Genomic DNA, 20,728 nt, shown 5'->3' on the forward strand with positions numbered 1-20,728 from the left:
TGGATGCAGTGCAATTGGAAAGATATCTGCTTTTTATTCTAACTTTCAGTTGCAATGCATAACCATGGCAACAAGGTTTTTACAACAGGTGGCAGCTGATTTGCATCCCCCAGGGTTAGAGATAATACTTGACCTCTGACCCCAAATTCCAGAGGAGTTGAAATGAGGCTTCATGGCTGCAGAGCCGGAGGTCCAAACATCTTCATGGATCAGAACACATATGAACTTTAGGATCTTGATCTCCAGCAGCTTCATTTGGCTCAACATCCTCAGTAAACACTTAATGTGTAGATATTCTGAAGAAAATATAATCAGTTTATTTCTCTAGCGCCAATTCACAACAACTACCATCTCAAACAGATTAAGCTCCGTTTATTGTTCAAATTATAAACATTTTTTTCTGTAGGAAAACCCAGCATATTGCATCACATCATTGACTTTACAGCAATCCCTCATACTGAACATGCATATAGTGACAGTGGAGAGGAAAGAAACTCCCCTTTAACAGGAAGAAACCTCCAGCAGAACCAGAACTTTTTATTTCTGGATTAATTTTATGTTGGTAGCCATGATTATTATTATCCTATAATTGTGTGTTTTAATCTTGTTTAAAACACACAAGCCTCTGCTGTCTGGTGTCATGCATTGATTATCTAAAGTTCAGTTTTGATAGAATTTAGCCTGCTGTTAGCTCACAGTTAGACTTGTAGGCGATCACATATTAGTTTGGTATTCACAGTTTTGAGACTGATTCAGAATCATTGATTAAATGCTGTACATTTTAATGTACAGACCTATCACTTTTAGCTAATTTAACCCTTCATGTTGTTTTGCTGTATGAAGAGTCTCACATTTGGAGTCATTTCCTGATTGGTAATTTTGAATGCCTGAGCTGGACTAGTAAGGGAAATCTATTGGCATATTTCTCTGAAGGATTGCGTTACACAGAATCAGCTGCATGACTTTTAGGTCTGTTGGTTTTCCATCACTCTGCTCCTGGCTGCCCCTCACAGTTTGGCTCGCTGTCTTCCTATTTCCACCGCCTCCTCCTTCTCCTCCTCTCTCAGGTTCTGGGAGGTGAGAAAAGTGTGGTCCAAGTTCAGGTAAGAAGTGATGAACTCTGGGAAATGTCTCTTCAGAACCACTTCCAGGAACATGTCTGCTGCTGTGTGTAAGCTCTGTTCCGTCCTAAAGCAGATAAAACACACTAGAGGATGAGAACGATTCAGGCGAAGAAAAGTCCAAGTCCTTCACTGCAGCATGCTGACCTTTCAGAGGGACACAGACGGCTGAGTTCAGTGCTGAGCTCTTTGGTGAGTTCAGTGACCAGCTGCCTGCTCACCACCCTGCTGTCGTCCTCCAGCCGAGCCTGGTGTCGGATCCACTGCCACACCTGGCACAGCCGTTTGCTAAGTTAAAAACTGTTCTGCAGAACTAGTTCATCCTACTCGGTCCAGTTTAGTTTGTGTTCAAGAATCATTTTGTCCATTGTTACTAGTACATAGTTCTGTTTTTTATTTTGGTCCATTTTAATGCCAGTCAGGACCTTCTCGGTAGCAGAAGTAGAACTGTTGGGCTGTAAACTAAGAACTCTATAAGAGTTCTTCTTTGGTGAGTTCTACCTCATAAAATCAGACAAACAAAAAGTATAAAATATGAACTGTTCATCCACTTTACCCAAAGTCTTCTGAGGTCCTGATTGACCTTTAGGACATATAGTGGATCTTTTTCAGTTGTCTGTGTCACTGTCCTGTAAATGTCCTGTACCAGGGCTGGAGTTAGTAGAAATTCAATTTGATGTGTGGTCTGTTAGTCTACCTGAGTTTGCAGATCCCTAAAAGAAACAAACATGTTTTATCTGTGTTGCAGTCTGACTGATTCAGTTTATCATCTGTTTGGCTGAAAGCAGGTTCTGTTGGACATGTCAACTTTCTACCACTCTTTTTTTGTGGTTTAATGTCTGAACTCTGTTCACCTGTGATTTTCTATATCAAACCATCTGTGATGTATTTACTGAATCGTGAGAGGATCATCTCTGGAACTTACCTGGGATCTAGAAATCTCTGCAGTGGCTGAGTCTTCCACCTGGCCTCTGTAGAAAAAATGGCCTTTACCTGGAAAACAGCATTATGGTCCTCTTACAGTCCTGTACTAGCAAACATAAAAAAATTCATCAGAGTTGCTAAAATTGTTTCACTATGTTAAACAAGTTTTTAGCATCATTTTTAGCTTCTGGTGGTTCAGGACTCAACAGAGAACATGGTGCACCTCAGTGAGAGCAAGCATCTCATGACTTTTGCCCAAAGTGTGTATGTCTCTCACCTGATAGCCACGCATTAATAAACAGGACACCCACTGCAATGTTATACTTCAGCCCATAAAGAGTGACTCCTCCCTGAGGAAAAAGACAAAAACAAATCATGCTCTGTTGAACCTTCTTGCTACTTTGTTCCAAACAGTCTCCAATCTAACTGCTGATTCCACTAACAGAGGGCATGGACAGCAGGTCCTCAGGAGTCACGCTGACATCGTCCCGCAGCCGGTGCAGCTGGTTGTCTCCCTCAGTGTGAAGCTCAAACAGCTGGGGGAAAAGAAACATCACCACTCATGTTAAAATGCCAACTTACCGCAATGTAACAACCAAAAATCCATGACAAATCATTACCAACTTTGTTCATCACTACTGTGACACATGCTGTAAAATTCAAGTGAAGCACAAATTTCATCTAGAAAGGGGGAAGAGTGCAAAGCAGTTTTGGAAGAAAACTTTTTTTTTTCCTACTGTAGCCTGCAGAGGTCACCTCTACTCCACAGCCCCCCCTTTAGGTGACCTCACAGAGGTTCTGTCAGATTTGGGTCTGGACTCTACAGGCCAATCCAAAATGTTCTATTCTGCTGATGTTCACTACACTGTAGTTTTTCATTGGACCTCAGTAGTATTATAATGAAGTATTGCTGCTCTTACTTGAGTAAAGTTTCTGGATCCTCCACCCAGCGTGAGTAACACTGAATGAAGAACAGACAGTCTAACTCTATAGATCTAGAAGGTGCAGTAAGCACCATATGTTGTCACTGCCAGTACTGAACACTTATGTAACACTTACTGCTGTAGCTTCCTAAGTTTTCTGCTCAGTTTTGCAATCATCTTATTTCTGTCATTTGCTTTATTTTAGTCTTTAAGATAACTGAAATTACAAATAATTAAATATTTTTGTCTGTTAACATCATTGTGAAATATTAAATCAGACGTTCTAATTTGTTAATCAGTACTTAAGTAGCCTTTTCATCAAATGCTTTTTTAGTTTTATTTGAGTCATTTTGGGGGGGGGAGATTCCAACTCTTCTTTTACTTGAGTAAAAATATGTTAAAGTGATGCTACTCTTTGGGTGATTTGCTCTGGCTTTTGTGCAGACATCCCTTTTTGAAATGCAAAATTAGATTCAATATAATTTCTAGATACTAAATATATTTAGATATGAAAACTAAATGAATTTTCTGTCTTTCAGTTGAATTTGATATGTGGGACATAGACAGGAAATGACGTTTTGAAATCAAATCATGGTCCATTTTTATAGAACAAAAACTACTGAGAGCTGCCCTATGCAGCACTAAAGCAGTATAATCAGGTACTTACTTCTTGCATTGATTTAATCAAATTCATGTCGTACACCATGAAGCCATCAACACCTGCCTTGATTTCCAATAACTTCAGCCTGAAGAGCAGAAAACAGAGGAGCAGAAGATATTTACCCAAAAGAAAGAGGAGTTACATTAAAAAGAAAAAAAACTACATTTGTATTAAATTCTAGAAAGTACTATTGCATCAAATTATGGGAATTACATGAAAAGAAACAGGTGGTAAAATCCAGCTCTTCCAACAAAACACGACATCACATGGTTTCAAAAATGCATCTTGTGCGTATCAACATGGAGCAGAAAATGAACCGCTGTGTATTCACCCAAACATGCTTTTTATGGGTATCAGCTCTGATTTTAACATAACCAGATCATAATTAATGCTGAAATCCTGTTACATAAATACTGTAAAATAAATAGCCCAGAAGTGGTAAAGTATGTTTTGGCCATTGCTAAACACCTGCTGTCAGACAGAGATCCAATAAAGCCAAAATTAGCAACTGTCAGGGTGTGTGTGATACAAAACTTTTAGTTTAATAGAAAACTGACTGGAAAACACTGAAGGAGAAAGTAATATTGTGTCATACAAGAAAAAATCATTTTCCCTCAAACAAAAATTGTAAAACTTTGTGTTACAAACGATAACAACATACAGTTACTTATTTATGGGTTTCTATCTTGTTCATTTTTTAAGAAAAATGAGCTCAACTGTCCTCACACCTCTTTAAAACCACTCCGTCTGTGCGTGTGTGTGTGTGTGTGTGTATGTGTATTGCATTTTTTCCTGTGTTTGGAACTCTCTGATGATGCAGCCTCACACAGAGCCAGAGGTAAGGCGTTGTGCTGATTGTACCTTTCCACAGAGGCCAGCACTGTGCTGTAGGAGTGTGTGTGCTGGCGGTGAGGCAGCAGCGGAGCAGCCATGCCTCCTGTGGCCAGCGCTCCCCGTCTATGACACGTCTGAACCAGCAGGTCCATGTAGCTCCGCAGAAAACGTTTCTCCATGTTCACGTACTTGCTGCGGTCTGGCAGCAGGAAGTCCTGACGGTGACCTGAAGGATGTGACCCCTTGTGACCCCTTGTGCTCTGTTGGTTATGTTAAAGAAGCGGGCGCCACATGGGGCTCACCAAACTTATTGACAAAGGAAGCAGAGTAATCCCAGATGCCACAGTTGAGCCCTGCTGAGTGTTCCCGCAGCTCATAGAGAATCTCCTCCATTTCAAATGTTGCCAACACGTTTTCTATCAGCACCGTCGCCTTGATGCAGCCCAGTGGAAGACCCAGCTGCACACACACACACACCCACACACACACGCATACAGACAACCACAAATTCAGAAGAGAAACACTTCCCTTGAGGTCATTTACATTTATATTTATTCTGTAAAATAATCCTAAAACAATCCGGCTATCGTCTGCAGTTCAACACAGAAGACAGCCGGGTAGAATGAAAACAGTTTCCTCATTTCTGAAAAATTATTGTCTCTGATTGATGTAAAATATGTTAGATGTTCTTCAAAAGACACCATTAATTATTTTTTTATCTCACCACCTTACAAATGCAAATCAATCTCGGTTCAAGAAAGCCCGTTCTAGTGAATTTGATTTCCAAGGTGGCCTAGAGCTGAGTGTCGGTTTGGGTTAACCAATCAGATGTTTGAGTTTATTCTAACATCAAATGTTGATTTCAGGTGTGACTGAATCTATTGATGTTCTGTCATTTAGACCAGACCTCTGACTGCTGCTGTATTTCCTTTTCTAATGTCAGATTTGCTCTTATTAAAAATAACATGGATTCACTTTTACACTTTAACCTAACATATAAAATAGATGAACAATTCTCCTAATAACTTATTAAAAGTCATTTTTTGGAGTCAGACCTTCTGTTGTGTCCAGATGAAGATGTTGTTCCACAGCCTGGCCTCCACCAGGCTCTCCACCTGCAAGTTAGGGCAAAACTGAAACATGCAAACATCCCACCAATGAACAGTACAAAGATGTCATTATATGTGGCAAAAGTGAAGTGAAGCAACAAAATAAAAACGACTGATAAAACATGTTGCTATAATACCTTCAGTATTAAAGCCACATGTGCTGCTAGCTGCTGTAGGAAGCTAGAAAAGGCTGTTTTGTGAAACTCCCATGAGTCATTTTCTTTAGAGGTCCTAAAATTCTTTACGAACCATTGGTTCATTTCTTTTCTTGTGTTGCAAACATTTAGGCAGGATGAGTGAGGAGACTTTTTTAACGGTGGCTGTAATCAGCCACCATAATAAAAGTTCCTTCTATGATTACTATCCCTGGAGAAAGTTTTCCAGGTTTAGCAAGTATAATGTCTCTAAGATTACTTTGTATATTAGTTCTGAATTAATCTGAATAAACTTCAGCTCATTTGGGTACAAATGAGCTCTAAATAACTGTGGACATGATCAGTGACTGCTTTACTTGATATTTATCAATCTAAAACTCAAAGTTACCTTGAATGATTTATAATTAAAGTATTCAGTTGGGCTCTAATTATATATTCCATGTGAATTTATCATTGAGCCACAGAAAGTTGATGGGCATTATTAGTTGGCCTCATTGTTAGTGACCTGTTTGCTCCATGAAAATAAAAAGTATGTCCACTTTAGATGCCATGAATCTCCACCATCACACTATAAACTTATTATTATCTCTTTAAAGTGTTTGCAGTGTTCCAGATGATTTTTATGGAAAGGTGAAGTGCAAAAGTCACAACAGAATTCATTCTTGAGTTACTATAAACTTGCCTTTTACACTTTGTTGACCCTTCTGGGCCACCATAGAATTTATTCTGACATGCCTTAGCTTTCCTTTGAAACCAGTGGGATTCATTCAGCTGCTGTAGTTGTGAAAAAATGCTCCATTTGTGTTGGATAAGTCATTTCAGAGAGAAAACATCCTGAAATATGCTGATAACAGCGTATTTATGATGGAAGCAGATGAATATTTTTCCTTCTACCTGTGAAGCTGCGTATGGTCCGAGTTACTGACTTGTAAAAGCCACATTAAGGCTGGTTGTGGCTTTGACTTTACCTTTGACAGGTAGAAAAATGGTCCACTCTGGTGTTCAAGCAGCGTCCTTCCACAGTGATACATGAGCAGGCCAAAGTCAAACAGAGGACCAGGAGCTTCCTTTCCCTCCACCTGATGGTTTTGGTTTCAGTAAATATCAACATGAAGACTTCCAAACCCCTCAGCTTTACCGTCTCCATGGCAAACACAATCAGTTAGGTGATTTAAGTGACACCCATGCATCCAAAGTAGCCTTAAGGAGCGTGAATAAACGTAGCAGTAGCATGTTACCATCATGTTGTGCTCCACCATGTTCCAGGCCCGGGGACGCAACATCAGCACTGGGGCCCGGGAGATGTGTGGGGCCCCTGCATTCCCACAAGCAAATAATAAAAAAAAACATTAGAACACATCAGAACAAGTGTTCTGTCTTCTACTCTAACAAATACTGTGATGCAAAATGAACATGGCTGTAAGTCAGACACTCACCAGGGAGTCGGCTGTTCACTGCCAGAATGACGTTGTGAATCCCTTTGATCTGGTTGTGGAACGTTGGGCAGTTCCCATCATCAAAGTCAACCTGAGTAAAGCGAAAAGAAGGTTTCATCCAACTAAAGATTATAACCAGAGAAATGCTGGCAGCTTTAGTTTAAGACAATGCTCATGAACGAAAACTGCCCACTTAGAGGACCCATCAGTGAACTGAGACATCGCTACAATGTGCATCTGTGCAGAAAACATGACGATAAGCTGAGCACATGTAGTGTGAATTTTACACAGAGATGAGTTTTAGAGCAGTTATTCAAGTTATTCAGGTCATTTAGCCAGAAGATTAAAAAACAGGGTTCATTTATTTAACTCATATTTTCACAATTTATTACTACTAATTACCAATAATTGCCAAATGTCAATTCAAAAGCATTATTTAGCTCCATACTAAATACTTTGCTCTGAGCTAAATATTTGACTAGAATGTGAACATTCAGATAGCATAAATACTTAGGTACAAGCTAAATATTTACTTAATTTTGGAACTAAATATTTAGCTTGCTAATGAAATATCTTTCTCAGGAAATGTAACATTTATGACATGATGACAATATGACTCAATTTTTCTCCTACAGGTTAAATAACCCAAACTATTGCTGTTCATCTTCAACACTTTGCTCTTAAATGACTTCTGAAAACAACCAATTGCACTACATTTGATTTAGGGGTGTCAGAGTTAAAGGCAAGTGAACAAAAAAAAAATCACACCACACTTTTCAGATTTTTTTTTTTTTTTTTTTTTTTTTTTTAAAGATGAAACCATGTATCCTTTTCCTTCCACTTCACATGTGTGTACTTGTGTCTGTTGGTCTAACCCATAAAATCCTTCACATCACATTACAATCACAAACCTGACTATACAGTTGAAGAGCATGTGTGCTGCTTGTGATGTGATGCTTCTTGATGTCATTGTGATTTTATGTAAAAAAACCCCCAAAAAAACACATAATTATTTTTATGGAAATAATAATAAAAACTGGATACTCCATACTGGACAAGACATCAGAAATAACAAAGAAACCCTCACTTGCTTAGTGCCATCCTCAGTACGTTTCCTAATCCTCACTGCTCTGTGTGGATTAGAAACACAGCGGTGAAGGTTCTTTACCTGTATGCCCTGTGCTGGAGACTGCAGAGCCCTGATGAAGCGTGCGGTATCACAGGGGGCCATGTCTCCAATGTCCACATGCCTGTTTTGGAGCCTGGGAGGGACCGGGAGAACCCTCCAGTCTGGGTCTGCCCTTATGTGTGCGGTGCTTTCCAGGAAATTTGGGAGTTCACCCGAAAGATCCAGGTGAGCCTTTCTGGACACTCTCAGCTGGAGGATCTGAAGAAGAAGAAGAAGAAGAAGAAGAAGAAGAAGAAGAAGAAGAAGAAGAAGAAGATAAGCTGCTCATTCCTTGAGCCCATAAAGAGCCTGTGGGCTGTTTTACCTTCTCCACCTCCTCATCAAACGTGGAGATCAGCTCATGCAGGAAGTGAAGAGATCCGGTGGTGAAAAGGGCTGCACTCTCAGCTTCTAACCCTGTGGGAGGAGGAGACAGCTCCATGCTGTGTGGATTTACTACGGTCCTGTCAGAGGGGAAACCTGTGGACTGTTAGAAACCCAACAATATGAGACGTTTGTTAATACGGAAATAACCAGAATCAAAAAGGTGCACTGTGACTTTGCAGAACTACTCTAAAATACAGGATCAGTAAATGTTCAAAATGTTTAATAAAATTAATACATCACTAACATAAGAACATTGACAACAAGAGGCCCTCTCTTGCAGAGAAAATAAGAGCAGAGTTATTCTCCACACCACCCTGCTGAATGAAAGGTGGTGTTGTATGTAGAAATTGGGTTCTAGATCATTATTAATGTAAAACCTAAAAGAGGTTCCATTGAGGGAGTTAAGCCAACAACTGCTCAAAGCAGAGACAATTAAGGAACAATCAACCTACATGTGAACTGATGAAACTTGATGAGCTGTAAACATGGACTGAACCAAAGCAGAAACAACAGTAGAGCTTTAACCAGTGAGTTGCAGGTATCACAACTCAATAAGTCAGAGCCGTGGAAATGAGCAGGAAGTCTGGACTCCACTCACTTCACAAGTTTTTTTTTTTTTATCTCCACAGTAAAGTTCTCCTGTCCTGAGCCACTGCTGGGCCCTGAAACATCAGCTTACACTCTGATGAAACGCTTTACTTCAACCATTCTCTAATAGAAAATTAAACACAACACACAGTTATATTTAATCTGATTTCAGCTTCTTAATAAAACTTACAGACATACTTACAAAGGCTGTGGAGACAGGCTTGTTGACTGCACTGGTTTGGACTTTGAATGTTTGTTCACTGTAAACCCTGTTTGAACAGGAAGATGTCGCCTTTCAAATGAAGTTTAAAGTCCTAGCAGGAAGAATTTTGCATTTCAAATAAATGAGATTTTGCTCATTTATTTTTAGAGAAAGAAGTAGATCATCTGTGACATGATGTACTTCTAAATTGCCAAACATAGATAAGAATGATTTCTATACAGTACTGCTTAATTAAAGTTTAAGTAGTAGTTTAACAAATAAAAACCCAACTTTCACGTGAACATAACAGTTTTAATTGCTGTGCACAGATAACTTTATTCTGTTCTACTCAAATTCCTACTGTCTAGTACTTTAAGCAATTCCACTCTTTCTGACTGCTCCCTGCTCCCCTATAAAAGGGAGAGAGACACTAGAATTGGAGGAGACTTTATTGGCTTTATCCCATCCGATGATCTCTAAACTTTGACTAACTTAATATCTACATTTTGAACCTGCTTACTCTGTAATTACATATGTTTACTTACAGTATTTAAGTCTGTCTTACAGAGTCTTCACTTATGCATCCCAGAGAGGCATATTATAGACAACCCCAAAAATACCCATCATAAATTTTACAAAAGTTCAAATGTAGTGTCCTATAGTGCATACTCAATGTCAGCACACTGGATCTTGATGCTGATCGACAGGAAAGAAACCAACTCTGAATCTGTTCCCACGATGCTGCCTTAGCCTCATCCTTACCCCTTTTACAATTTTCCTCTGAGAAAGAGTCAGAAAGAAAACAAAAGAGAACATGAAGCAAAGAAAAAAAGAAATCTTCAAATAAATGGACAAAGAAGAAAACAGGAGAAAGCAAATAAAAAACTAAATACAATACAATGTATGGCAAAATTTTGAAAAGTAAATAATTTGATAAAATGTTATAGTAGTAAAAATTACTACTACAACCCATTTATTTATTTCGATGCTTACTGCCAATTTTGGTAGGATCAGTCCTCCGTACAGTAAACCTTCACAGTGGAGTATTTTGTTTTGAAAATACGGAGCGGAAGCTGTCCTTGCGAGTGTTTCCGCCTTTCTCTGCCCAGACAGGATTTTGACAGCAGTTGTACAGCTCCACTCTGCAGGCGGTGTGATTTGCTTCAGCTAGACCTTCATGAAAAGCCATGGAAGACAAAGCTCAGATCCAGGAGGCCATTAAAGTCCAGGGGGAAGTCGTTCGGAAGCTAAAATCCGAAAAGGCGAGCAAAGAGCAGGTCAGTCTCTACACTTAGCTTTCCCATCATGGCTGGATAGGTTACAGCATGCGGTGAAGTTCAGAGCTGAAAGGAAAGGAAGTTCTCCATCAATAACATCACTCACAGAACAGACATCCACATTCACTGGCATCAGTGTTCAGCCCGGGTGGAAAACCCTGCGCTAAACACTTATTTTTTTCAACCTTCACTGTTATTCAACCACGGCCTTCACTGGACAGAATGGCAACTAATTGCATATTTTTGAGTCCATAAGTGCGACAGAAAAGAAAACTCCGGGAACTGTGTTCCTGTCTTATAGGAAAGGTGAGCGGAAGAAGCCGGTGTTTTCCCCTAGCTTAAGCTAACCGGCTTATTGCTAGCTGGAGCGGCTAATGCTAACACGGCAACATCTGGGGGATTTAAACAGACTTCTTGCGCTTTAAATTAAAACGCACAATCTATCTTAAAAGTCCGCTTTGATTTTAAACATATTTACTTTAATGAGGCACAGCTGATGCAATAAGATGTGGCTGTTACTGCAGATTTGTCCTGCACCAATCCCTCACAGCTGCCTGGCAAACCTGCAGGTTAATAATGAAACACCAGGACACAATAACGGCACAATTTCATTCATATATGAATCAAACATGTCCTCCATGTTGTTGAAGGATAACCTCCTATCTGCTGCCAAACAGTAAAAAAAATTAACCTCATATTTATATAACATTTGTATAACATCTGAAGGTAACATAGTTACTTGATTATGCTATAAAATGACACTGTGTGCCAGCAAAACACATAATACTGTCCATTTAAACAAATATATTTTTGGAATTCCAATTTGCACTATTTTATGAGCAATGGAAACGCTGCTAGTGTTGAGGAAGCTCAACTCATAGCAGTTCTATTAAAACTCATATGTCAGCTGGGAAAGATTCAACACTATATTTATGGAAGCAGCATATAAACATGTCACTCTTGTTGAGCTGCATTACAGAGTATCTGCGCCAGGCAAAAATGATGATTGTGTTACTTTGTCAGGTGGATTTTATTAATTTGCACCCATTTCACTGTAAATCAAATGGTCTTAAATCCTAAACCTTTGTGTCCAATCTACCAAGCCTTAGAGCAGGAATAGATGCATATTAATAAACAGAATCAGAAACCAGTAAATGTTTGCTGTCCATAGCTGCTCCAGGATTTTTGAAGATATCTGCAGGTGTTTCTGGGTAGCTGTGGTCAGGCCTGATATAAGCAGTGTGTGTGAGTGAGTGTGTACAGGGGCCTGCATTTTTGATTGACTTGCTACATCTCATGTTCTGTCCTCCACGCTGTGGTGATGATGATGCGTCATGCCCCGCCCTTCCCTAGTGATAGGGTTGCTTACCACTTTTCTCCTGTTCTTCCCGCCTGGCCCTGGATGACCTCTTCCTGCTGGACCCTTGACCTCCACCAACTTTCTCACCACCTGTGGGCGATCGGACCCACCTCACTTCTTCTTGGGAATACTGTTCCCATGACGCACTCCTGAACTCTACCTTTCCCACTCCCTGGACATTTTTTTCCCTTCATATTTTTTGTTCCTGTGTCGGATGACCATGCTGGCTCTGTCCTTTGCTCGTGTCTGCTCTGGTCTGGCACCGTTTCGGACTGCGCTCCGTCTGCAACCGCTCCGATCTGCCTCTGGCATCACTGTGGCTCAGGTAGGCATGTCTGCATTGCAGAATATTCTAGATTACTCATTGTTGAACCAGACAAAGTAGTGTAATATGTTCTGCTTTTTATGTGTGTGTGTGTGTGTTTGTTGTAGATTGATGAAGAAGTAGCCAAACTGCTTGAGCTGAAGGCTCGGCTGGGAGGAGGAGATGATGGCAAACATCAGTTTGTGCTCAAAACACCAAAGGTAAGAGTCTGTGGTTATCCTGAAGCTGTGTGAGCTGAACTACAGGCTGGGCTATAGCGCCACCAACAGCTGTTTCTGATGATTTACAACAGGGTCTTCTACCAGCAGAACCACAGTGACTCGTTGGACCTTCCGCCATGGCTCTGAATAATTTTGTCTGAAAAATGATGAAAAACCAACTAATATTTTTAAATTGAGTTTGAATTAAAAAAACAAAAGCAAAAGTAACAGGGAACATTTTATAGATAGATTTTTCCCATCAGATTGAACAATATGTTTTTATTTACTTCAATATTCCAATATCCTCCATGCTAAAGTCGTATTGTTTTCTACATTTATAATTAGAAATGAAATGCTGTTTTTTAATTACACATATGCAACAGTAGATTTTTATAAAAAGTGACAAGTTGTATATTTTCAGAATTTCAAAGTAGACATAAAAATGTGTATTTGTCGAAGTGGAGACAAGTAGGCAAAATAGAGGTTGATTTCTTTGAATCAAACGCAGATTTCTGTGTTTGAAAACTGTCTTTATTTCTAAGTTTTGTAGCAGATAACATTGTTTTATAATCCACCAAAACATAAAACAATAAGTAGATTATCCCAGTTGATGACTCTCAGCCCTTTATTATTATCTGAACTTTCTTGAATTTAAAAAAAGCTGGAGTAAATTACAAATTGTTAGTTTGAATGACTGTAGTTCTTAGTTTCTACTCCTTCCCTTAAGAAGAGGAACACAGGTCTTCAGTGTTCAAACCTGGCTGTCTCCAGTTGAGCAGAGTCAACTTGCACATGAAATGTTGACGGCATGTTTGGGTGTGATGCAGGGAACCAGGGACTACAACCCGAAGCAGATGGCCATCAGAGAGAGAGTCTTCAACACCATCACCCGCTGCTTCAAACGCCACGGAGCGGAGACCATCGACACACCTGTGTTTGAGCTAAAGGTTTGTGTGTGTCTCAGACTGGAGTCATGATTCTGATTTCATCTTGTTTCCAACATGGAGGTTATTCGTCCTCGTCCCTGCAGGAAACGTTGACGGGGAAGTACGGAGAAGATTCCAAGCTCATCTACGATCTGAAGGACCAGGGAGGAGAGCTGCTGTCGCTAAGATACGACCTCACTGTATCCTGACCCCTGACCTCTGCACTGTCAGGAAGTTAACAGGCGTTTGGAGCCAATCAAGGGTTTGGGCTGATGAATCAGGTTGAGGTCCTTTACACTCCCTCCTCCAGGTGCCGTTTGCACGCTACCTGGCCATGAACAAGATCACCAACATCAAGCGCTACCACATCGCCAAGGTCTATCGCCGTGACAACCCCGCCATGACACGCGGCCGCTACAGAGAGTTCTATCAGTGTGTGAGTTCTCCTGTCACAGAAGAGGGTGTGTGTTGCACTGGTCTGCTGCAGTGCAGTGTGTGTTATGTGCATGTGTGTGTGTTTCAGGATTTCGACATCGCCGGTCAGTACGACGCCATGATCCCAGATGCAGAGTGTCTGAAGATCGTCCATGAGATCCTCAGTGAGCTGGAGCTCGGGGACTTCCGCATCAAGGTCAGTCTCCGCCTGCAGCTGAGCGCTCAGTAAATGTCATTTCCTGATCCCTTACCTCACTTCCAGGTCAATGACCGGCGCATCCTGGATGGGATGTTCGCTGTCTGTGGAGTTCCAGATGACAAGTTCCGCACCATCTGTTCAACGGTAGACAAGCTGGATAAGGTGAGAAGGCCTGTAGGCAGAAAACCTCAATCGCATTAATCGATTATTGAAATAATCAACTATTTATTGATTATTTGATGAATTGTTTACTGGACTATACAGAGTCAAAAAAGGCCACTTGCTGAAGAACAACACATTCAGAGCAGTGATTAAGGCTGGTTCATTATTGCCATGACCTTCTTTGCCACTGGAGGAGTTCTACAAAGTGGGAACTTCACCTGATTCAGATTCTGAACAGAAAATCAAAAATAACCACCAGATCAGCTCTACACTGCATTAGGTCTAGCAGAGTATTGAAAGGATTTTCTTTAGCTGCAGATGCATCCTTTGTTGCAGATGTATGGTGGCTGACAGGTGAAACTACACGCAGCAAAGGGCGAAACAAGCTGCAAACTCCAAAACACAAATGCAACAGAAAAATGATGCAAACAAAAAAATGCTGCATTCACAGGAAATAGAAGCAAAGTGAGAAAAAATAACAAGCCCCCCCTTAAAATATGAGAAACTGCAAACTTACTGCACAAAATGGAAGTACTCCAGACCACTAGGGGGAGTCTGGAGAAAATAATGTTACCTATGTAAAAATGCTGCTAAAGGTTTTTGTGTTTCATTAAGACATTATACATTACGTACATTTTCTTTCTCTTGAACATCTCAATAAATTGTGACATCCTGTCTCTACTGAGGGTCTGTTCTAGTATTTACTGGTTGACTCCCCCTAGTGGTCTGGAGCACTTCCAATTTGTGGAGCGAGTTTGCAGGGTTTCATACTGGCTGTTCCTACTGTAATTACAAAATGTACACCTTTGCTCCTATTTCCTGAGCGGCAGTGTTTTTCTGTAGCTTTTGTTCATGTTTTGGAGGTAGCGTCAGTCATGTGTTTGCAGCTCATTTTGCTGTTTGCTTTGCGTTTGGACCTCTACTTGACAAAGCATGCGCTGAAGGAATACCAAGTCACAGTGTTTTAGACGATGAAACGCTTATTTTGTCCTTTAAAAATAATTAAATTATTTATTTGCATCTTTTATTGTTGATCTAATATTGTATGAAAGGCTAAAGTGGCTAAATGAAAAATCTGCAAAATGTGGAAATTTTTTAATCTGATTAATCACCAGCAGAAACGATAACTACAGTTATTGTTAGCTGGTTGCTATTCTCCTGCTAGTAACTATATTTGCATGTAGTGTGTGGGTAGAGGTTTGTCTTATTCTATACCTGATCAAGACCATATTCGGTCTGTCTGCCATCATTCAGCGCTGATGCATGTGTGCTTCTCCTGCAGTTACCCTGGCAGGAAGTGAGGAAGGAGATGGTGGACGAGAAGGGATTATCTGAGGAGGCTGCAGACCAGATTGGGGAATACGTCAGCCTGCATGGTGAGTCAGCGAACACCTCCAGCAGGTGGCAGTCTCTACAACTTTAGGAGGCAAACTCTGCTTTTTTGTAGCAATATGTCATTATATAATGGTCACAAAATCTATATTCAATAGTATAAATTACAGAGACTCATTAGTGACAGTGTTTGCCCCAAAGGAGCAAGAGTTTTTGCCTAATGTTAACAAGAGAAAGGTTTCAAGTACAAAACACATCTTCAATGGTCATGGCTCCAACCTGCCAGACATGGAAGAAAAATGTAGCTGATGAGGAAGAAACACTGAGGGCCGGGGCCTGGAACCTGGGGGCCTGGAACCTGGGGGCCAGTTGCCATCCTGCAGGAACTCTACCTGAGTGAGGCTGGTTGTGTGTTTCAGGGGGAATGGACCTGGCAGAGCGCCTCCTGCAGGACCCCAGGATGTCTCAGAGTAAGCAGGCCTGTGCCGGCCTGTCTGACATTAAGCTTCTGTTCAGCTACCTGCAGCTCTTTCAGGTCACAGACAAGGTCAGGCATCCCAGAATGCTCTGCTTCTGTCTCTCAGCATCCTGTCTCTGTGGCTGGATTATTCATTTTTATTTCCTTTGTCATTCCTCAGGTCGTGTTTGACCTCAGTCTGGCCCGTGGGCTGGATTATTACACAGGAGTGATTTATGAGGCGGTGCTGACCCAGGCTGGGGTGGCCCCAGCGTCCAACGACGCCCAAAACGGGTCTGAGGAAAGCGTCAGCGTGGGAAGCGTGGCCGGAGGGGGGCGCTATGACGGCCTGGTGGGCATGTTTGACCCCAAGAACAGGAAGGTGCCGTGTGTTGGGGTCAGCATCGGCATTGAGAGGATCTTCTCCATCATGGAGCAGAGGGCTGAGGTGACACCTGCAGCTGGGTGGGCTGGAATGTGCTGATGATGACCGCTCATGCTCACACTAACTCTGCTAATGTTCAGGCGGCAGCAGAGAAGGTCCGGACCACAGAGGTCCAGGTCCTGGTGGCGTCGGCTCAGAAAAACCTGCTGGAGGAGAGACTCAGGCTGGTCACTGAGCTCTGGAATGCTGGCATTAAGGTGTGTGTGTGTGTGTGGGAGTATCATTTGATTTTATGTGCCAGACCAAAACCAAGCGGTGCAGGGTGTCCGCACATCCAATTTGAAGATGTTAAAATGTCTTCACATTGGCCTCTAAACACATTCATCACAAATCTTACATTTTGTTGTGGCAGAATTAATTAATCTTCTATAATCTATCTAGTTATTTTTCTCATGGACGTTTCTCTGCACGATGTGCATCTGTTCATCTGTCACTCACTCATGGATCATTCTTGTAGTTCTGCAAAGCATAACATAATTATTTATATTAGTTGCAATAATACTGGATATGAAAGGATTTATTTTTGATAATGTTAAAGTTCTCTTTATGAACAATAATGAAGAATTACAGCAGAGGAGAAAAGGAGTAGAACCTGGAACCAAACAGCAGAGATCTACAGATGCAGCTGTGATGACAAATAGGGCAAAATATTAAAAGAAATATTAATAATTAGTCTTCAACTAAAGCAAGAATGCCACAAGATCTATAGTTAATCTCACAAAAAGTACTGTTTTTTTTCCTCAATAGCTTTCTATTCTTATGAATAATAAAAATTGTATTTTATTTTGTACATTTCTGACCTGACACAAGTCTTATATTCCATTCTTTATGGTCTTAAGGTCTTAAATTTGAGTTGGTGAAAATGGAGGATGGCTGACCCTTTGAGCTGTTTAACTTCTCCCAGGAGCCTCATGAGTTTTCCTGATGGGAAACTCATGGTGTGTGTGTGTGCTTGTGGGTGTGTGTATGTGTGGGTGTAGGCTGAGGTGATGTACAAGAAGAACCCCAAACTGCTGAGTCAGCTGCAGCTGTGCGAGGAGACGGGGATCCCCCTGGTGGCCATACTGGGAGAGCAGGAGCTGAAGGATGGCGTGGTGAAGCTGCGTGTGGTGGCCAGCAGAGAGGAGGTAGCTACCGTCAGCACAGCCTCTGGCTACAGCTGAACAGCCCTGTCTGTGATTTACCAGCTGCTGTTCCTGGGTCTGCCTCCAGGTGGACGTGTCCCGCTCTGACCTCATCACAGAGATCAAGAGGAGAACCTCTGAGGCCTAGCCGGCGCTCTCCTGTGTACAGAATCTCCACAGATCCTGATGGATGTGAGAGCAGGCCTGATTAATGTGGGCAGCAGACACATACACTGCTGGAGAGCCTGGACAACATGGCTGACCTGCTGAGGGGACCTCAGGTTGCCATGGAGCTCACATTACATACACTGACGTCAGCTTGTATCCAGACATTTACTCACTCTACATGTTTATTGTCCAGCTGTGTGCTCTGGTGAACACGTCCTAGTGAAAGCACCACTGTGGTCTGAAGCTGTTTCTGCAGGAGGAACTCTGCCTAGCAACCAGGCGTTTACCTCCATTCATGTTAGAAGAAGACACATTTCCATCAGAACTGCTTCGCTTTGAATAAACCTGATTTCATCCTGTCTGCATGCTTCAAATCTCTATTAAAAACATGGAAGCTTTCTGAAATCTGCCAATGTGCTTGTCCACTAGAGGGCAGGATGGTGTCATTCTATTCAGCAGGTGTTCAGGCCACATCTGGACACAACCTCACTGCTGTGGCTGTGACTGGTAAACCCTATTTTATGCTTCCATCCTCATGGTTGCTGGTAATTAGTTGATGATCTCATTGATATTTCTGTGATTGATGAAGAAAACCAGGTGACTCATCACCTCTCATCCTGACCTGAAGCTCAGGTTATTTTGGACCTTTAAGGATTTTCTGGATCTGGTCTTCATCCTCAGTCAGTTGATGAGACAGTTTAACAGGAACCCTGTGCACTAGTTCAAATTACTGGATTTAAATAATCCAAACAGGGTCAAAATTATACATTCGGGCTAATGGTTATTTTTGGAATCGATTATTTTGACAATTTACTGTAAAAAAAAAAAAAAAAAGTTCTCATTCTGCAGATTTTTTATTTAACAACTTATTTTATTTTAGATATGAAAAATGCATTAAAATATGCAAATAAATATTTATATATTTTTTAAAAAATGTGTAGAAATGATGAAATAAACATTTTATTGTGTAAAAGCAAATAACAGCATTACTTTAGAGCAAAGGATGCCTCTGCAGCTAAAACCTTTTTCAAATATCAAACTTTCTGCTGGATTGAACATCAATACATTGTATTGATCTGGGGATTAATTATGTTTAACTGATTAATAACTGGACACAATGTCATAATGTTTTTCCCCTCATTAAAATCAAACCTGCCGTGTTGCTTTGATTCTTTCATGCTTGAAAAATCCATCAGTCTCTATGGCAACCATTCAGCTGTTCAAAATGCCTGAGTGGGCTTAGCCCCGCCTTTGCGATGCAGCTCCTCCCCCACTCAGCTCCTTCACTCTAGCCAGCAGTAATTAGCAAACAGCTGGTGGAACTGCTGAGCTCATTACAGGAGTTGCTTCTCTGAGCATCGCTAGTAAAAACGTTATTAAAGGGTTAATAGAGGAGCCATATTGGGACGACTTCCTGAAGGCGGAACTTCAGGTACAGACGAAGAGACAAAGGTACAATTTCAAGGAATTAAATCAGGAAGTTACATTTCTTTTAAGTCATATTTGATACACAGTATTTAGCATTTTTAAACCAACTGAAGTTAGCATAATTACTTAACTGTGCTATAAGACAGCATTATATGCCTAGAAAATGCACGATACTTTAACTTCTGCTCTGAGTATTGTTCTTTCAGCTAGTGGCCTTTTTAGAGTGTATAATCCAGATAACGGTTAATCCATTAGTAAATTAGTTGATTATTTCAATAATCCATTAATCGTGATTAATCATTTCAGTCAGGATATAAATCTATTCTCTTTAAGACACTTTTATCTTCTGATGTTTATTTAGATGACTCTCCTCAGTGTGAAAACCAGCAGCAGGCGTTCTCCAGGGTGTTGAGAGGTGAAAGGTCAGGCTAAAGTTCTGCTGTGTGTGTGTGTGTGTGATCACAGAGGATCACTCATGCCAAGTTTGGTGCAGCTCGGTCGAAACATGTGGAATCTAGAGCCAAACATATGGCAATGCTTGAAAAATCCATCAGTCTCTATGGCAACCATTCAGCTGTTCAAAACGCCTTAGCCCCGCCTTTGAGTAGGTGGGCCCTGGAGTAGGTGGGCGTCACTTCGCCACGCCCACCTACTCCATCAAAACCAGTCAGGGTTGGAATACACAACCACTTATACCACAGCAGGTATGGAAAACCACGAACGCAAAAATTCAATCATGTAGAAATCTACTGTTAAATCTCTTCATGTTAAATAAAAAATATCGAGTCCAATGCTGTTGGTGGGGGGGCGCAGTACTCCGATGTTGTTTTGTTACTCATTCTGCTGCAAGTTGGCTCAAATTTGACACGCAAGATGTAACCGGTAAAATCCGGTTTAGGATTTTCAAAATAAAAGATCCGGAAGTAGTTCATTATTTCTTGCGCGGCCCAGTACCAATTGGTCCGCGGACCGACATGAGACGCCTTGAATGAGACTTCTGGTTTTGGAAAGTCGTTTCAACTGATGGCAAGGAACAACTGATGTGCATCACAATACAGCAAAGAGGTTCTAAAGATTTCATGTGTTGCGCTCCAACATTGAGCTCACGCAGCTTTGATAAAGAGCAGAATCAACAGCAGAAAAATGAGGAATCGCAATTGTTTCAGACTTTTCATGGAAAACTTTGGTTTCCACCAAGAGGCAATTGTGGAGAGGGAAGACCCATTAAGCCCCATGAAGATAACAAACAACATGAGACGCTTTGAAAGAGACTTCAGACCTGTGGCACACTTTTTTAGAAACTTGTCTGCTTTATCCAGCAGGCGCTCTGTGCACATGACTTTCTGTTCTTTCTTTGTGTACATGTGCACAGGGTGGTATAG

At 41.1% G+C, this 20,728-nt stretch overlaps 2 protein-coding genes across 5 annotated transcripts; one reads left to right on the forward strand and one right to left on the reverse strand.

Annotated features, from left to right (window-relative positions):
- Positions 1–352: 352 nt before the first annotated feature.
- On the reverse strand, positions 353–9,638 carry ugl (ureidoglycolate lyase). 3 transcript variants are annotated; one of them, XM_028031514.1, is made up of 15 exons: positions 9,509–9,638; positions 8,657–8,818; positions 8,332–8,550; positions 7,164–7,254; positions 6,966–7,042; positions 6,696–6,806; positions 5,519–5,578; positions 4,766–4,922; positions 4,491–4,689; positions 3,636–3,714; positions 2,489–2,581; positions 2,323–2,395; positions 2,047–2,114; positions 1,269–1,393; positions 353–1,188 (listed from the first exon to the last, which is right to left on the reverse strand). In XM_028031514.1, the coding sequence occupies exons 2-15, from the start codon at positions 8,771–8,773 to the stop codon at positions 1,008–1,010; spliced, it is 1,650 nt and encodes a 549-aa protein (XP_027887315.1). In that variant the 5' UTR covers positions 8,774–8,818; positions 9,509–9,638; the 3' UTR covers positions 353–1,007. The 3 variants fall into 3 exon arrangements, with proteins under 3 accessions (XP_027887315.1, XP_027887316.1, XP_027887314.1); XM_028031515.1 differs by having other exon boundaries at positions 9,505–9,523; XM_028031513.1 differs by having other exon boundaries at positions 9,497–9,517.
- A 948-nt stretch (positions 9,639–10,586) lies between these two features.
- Positions 10,587–18,323, forward strand: hars (histidyl-tRNA synthetase). 2 transcript variants are annotated; one of them, XM_028032008.1, is made up of 14 exons: positions 10,637–10,785; positions 12,139–12,470; positions 12,578–12,670; positions 13,498–13,617; positions 13,701–13,796; positions 13,907–14,032; positions 14,120–14,227; positions 14,294–14,392; positions 15,675–15,768; positions 16,144–16,271; positions 16,363–16,629; positions 16,707–16,823; positions 17,607–17,753; positions 17,839–18,323. In XM_028032008.1, the coding sequence occupies exons 2-14, from the start codon at positions 12,360–12,362 to the stop codon at positions 17,896–17,898; spliced, it is 1,566 nt and encodes a 521-aa protein (XP_027887809.1). In that variant the 5' UTR covers positions 10,637–10,785; positions 12,139–12,359; the 3' UTR covers positions 17,899–18,323. The 2 variants fall into 2 exon arrangements, with proteins under 2 accessions (XP_027887810.1, XP_027887809.1); XM_028032009.1 differs by lacking the exon at positions 12,139–12,470 and having other exon boundaries at positions 10,587–10,785.
- Positions 18,324–20,728: the final 2,405 nt, after the last annotated feature.

The sequence above is a fragment of the Xiphophorus couchianus genome, chromosome 11 (assembly GCF_001444195.1).
Source record: "Xiphophorus couchianus chromosome 11, X_couchianus-1.0, whole genome shotgun sequence".
Classification (NCBI taxonomy): Eukaryota; Metazoa; Chordata; class Actinopteri; order Cyprinodontiformes; family Poeciliidae; genus Xiphophorus; species Xiphophorus couchianus.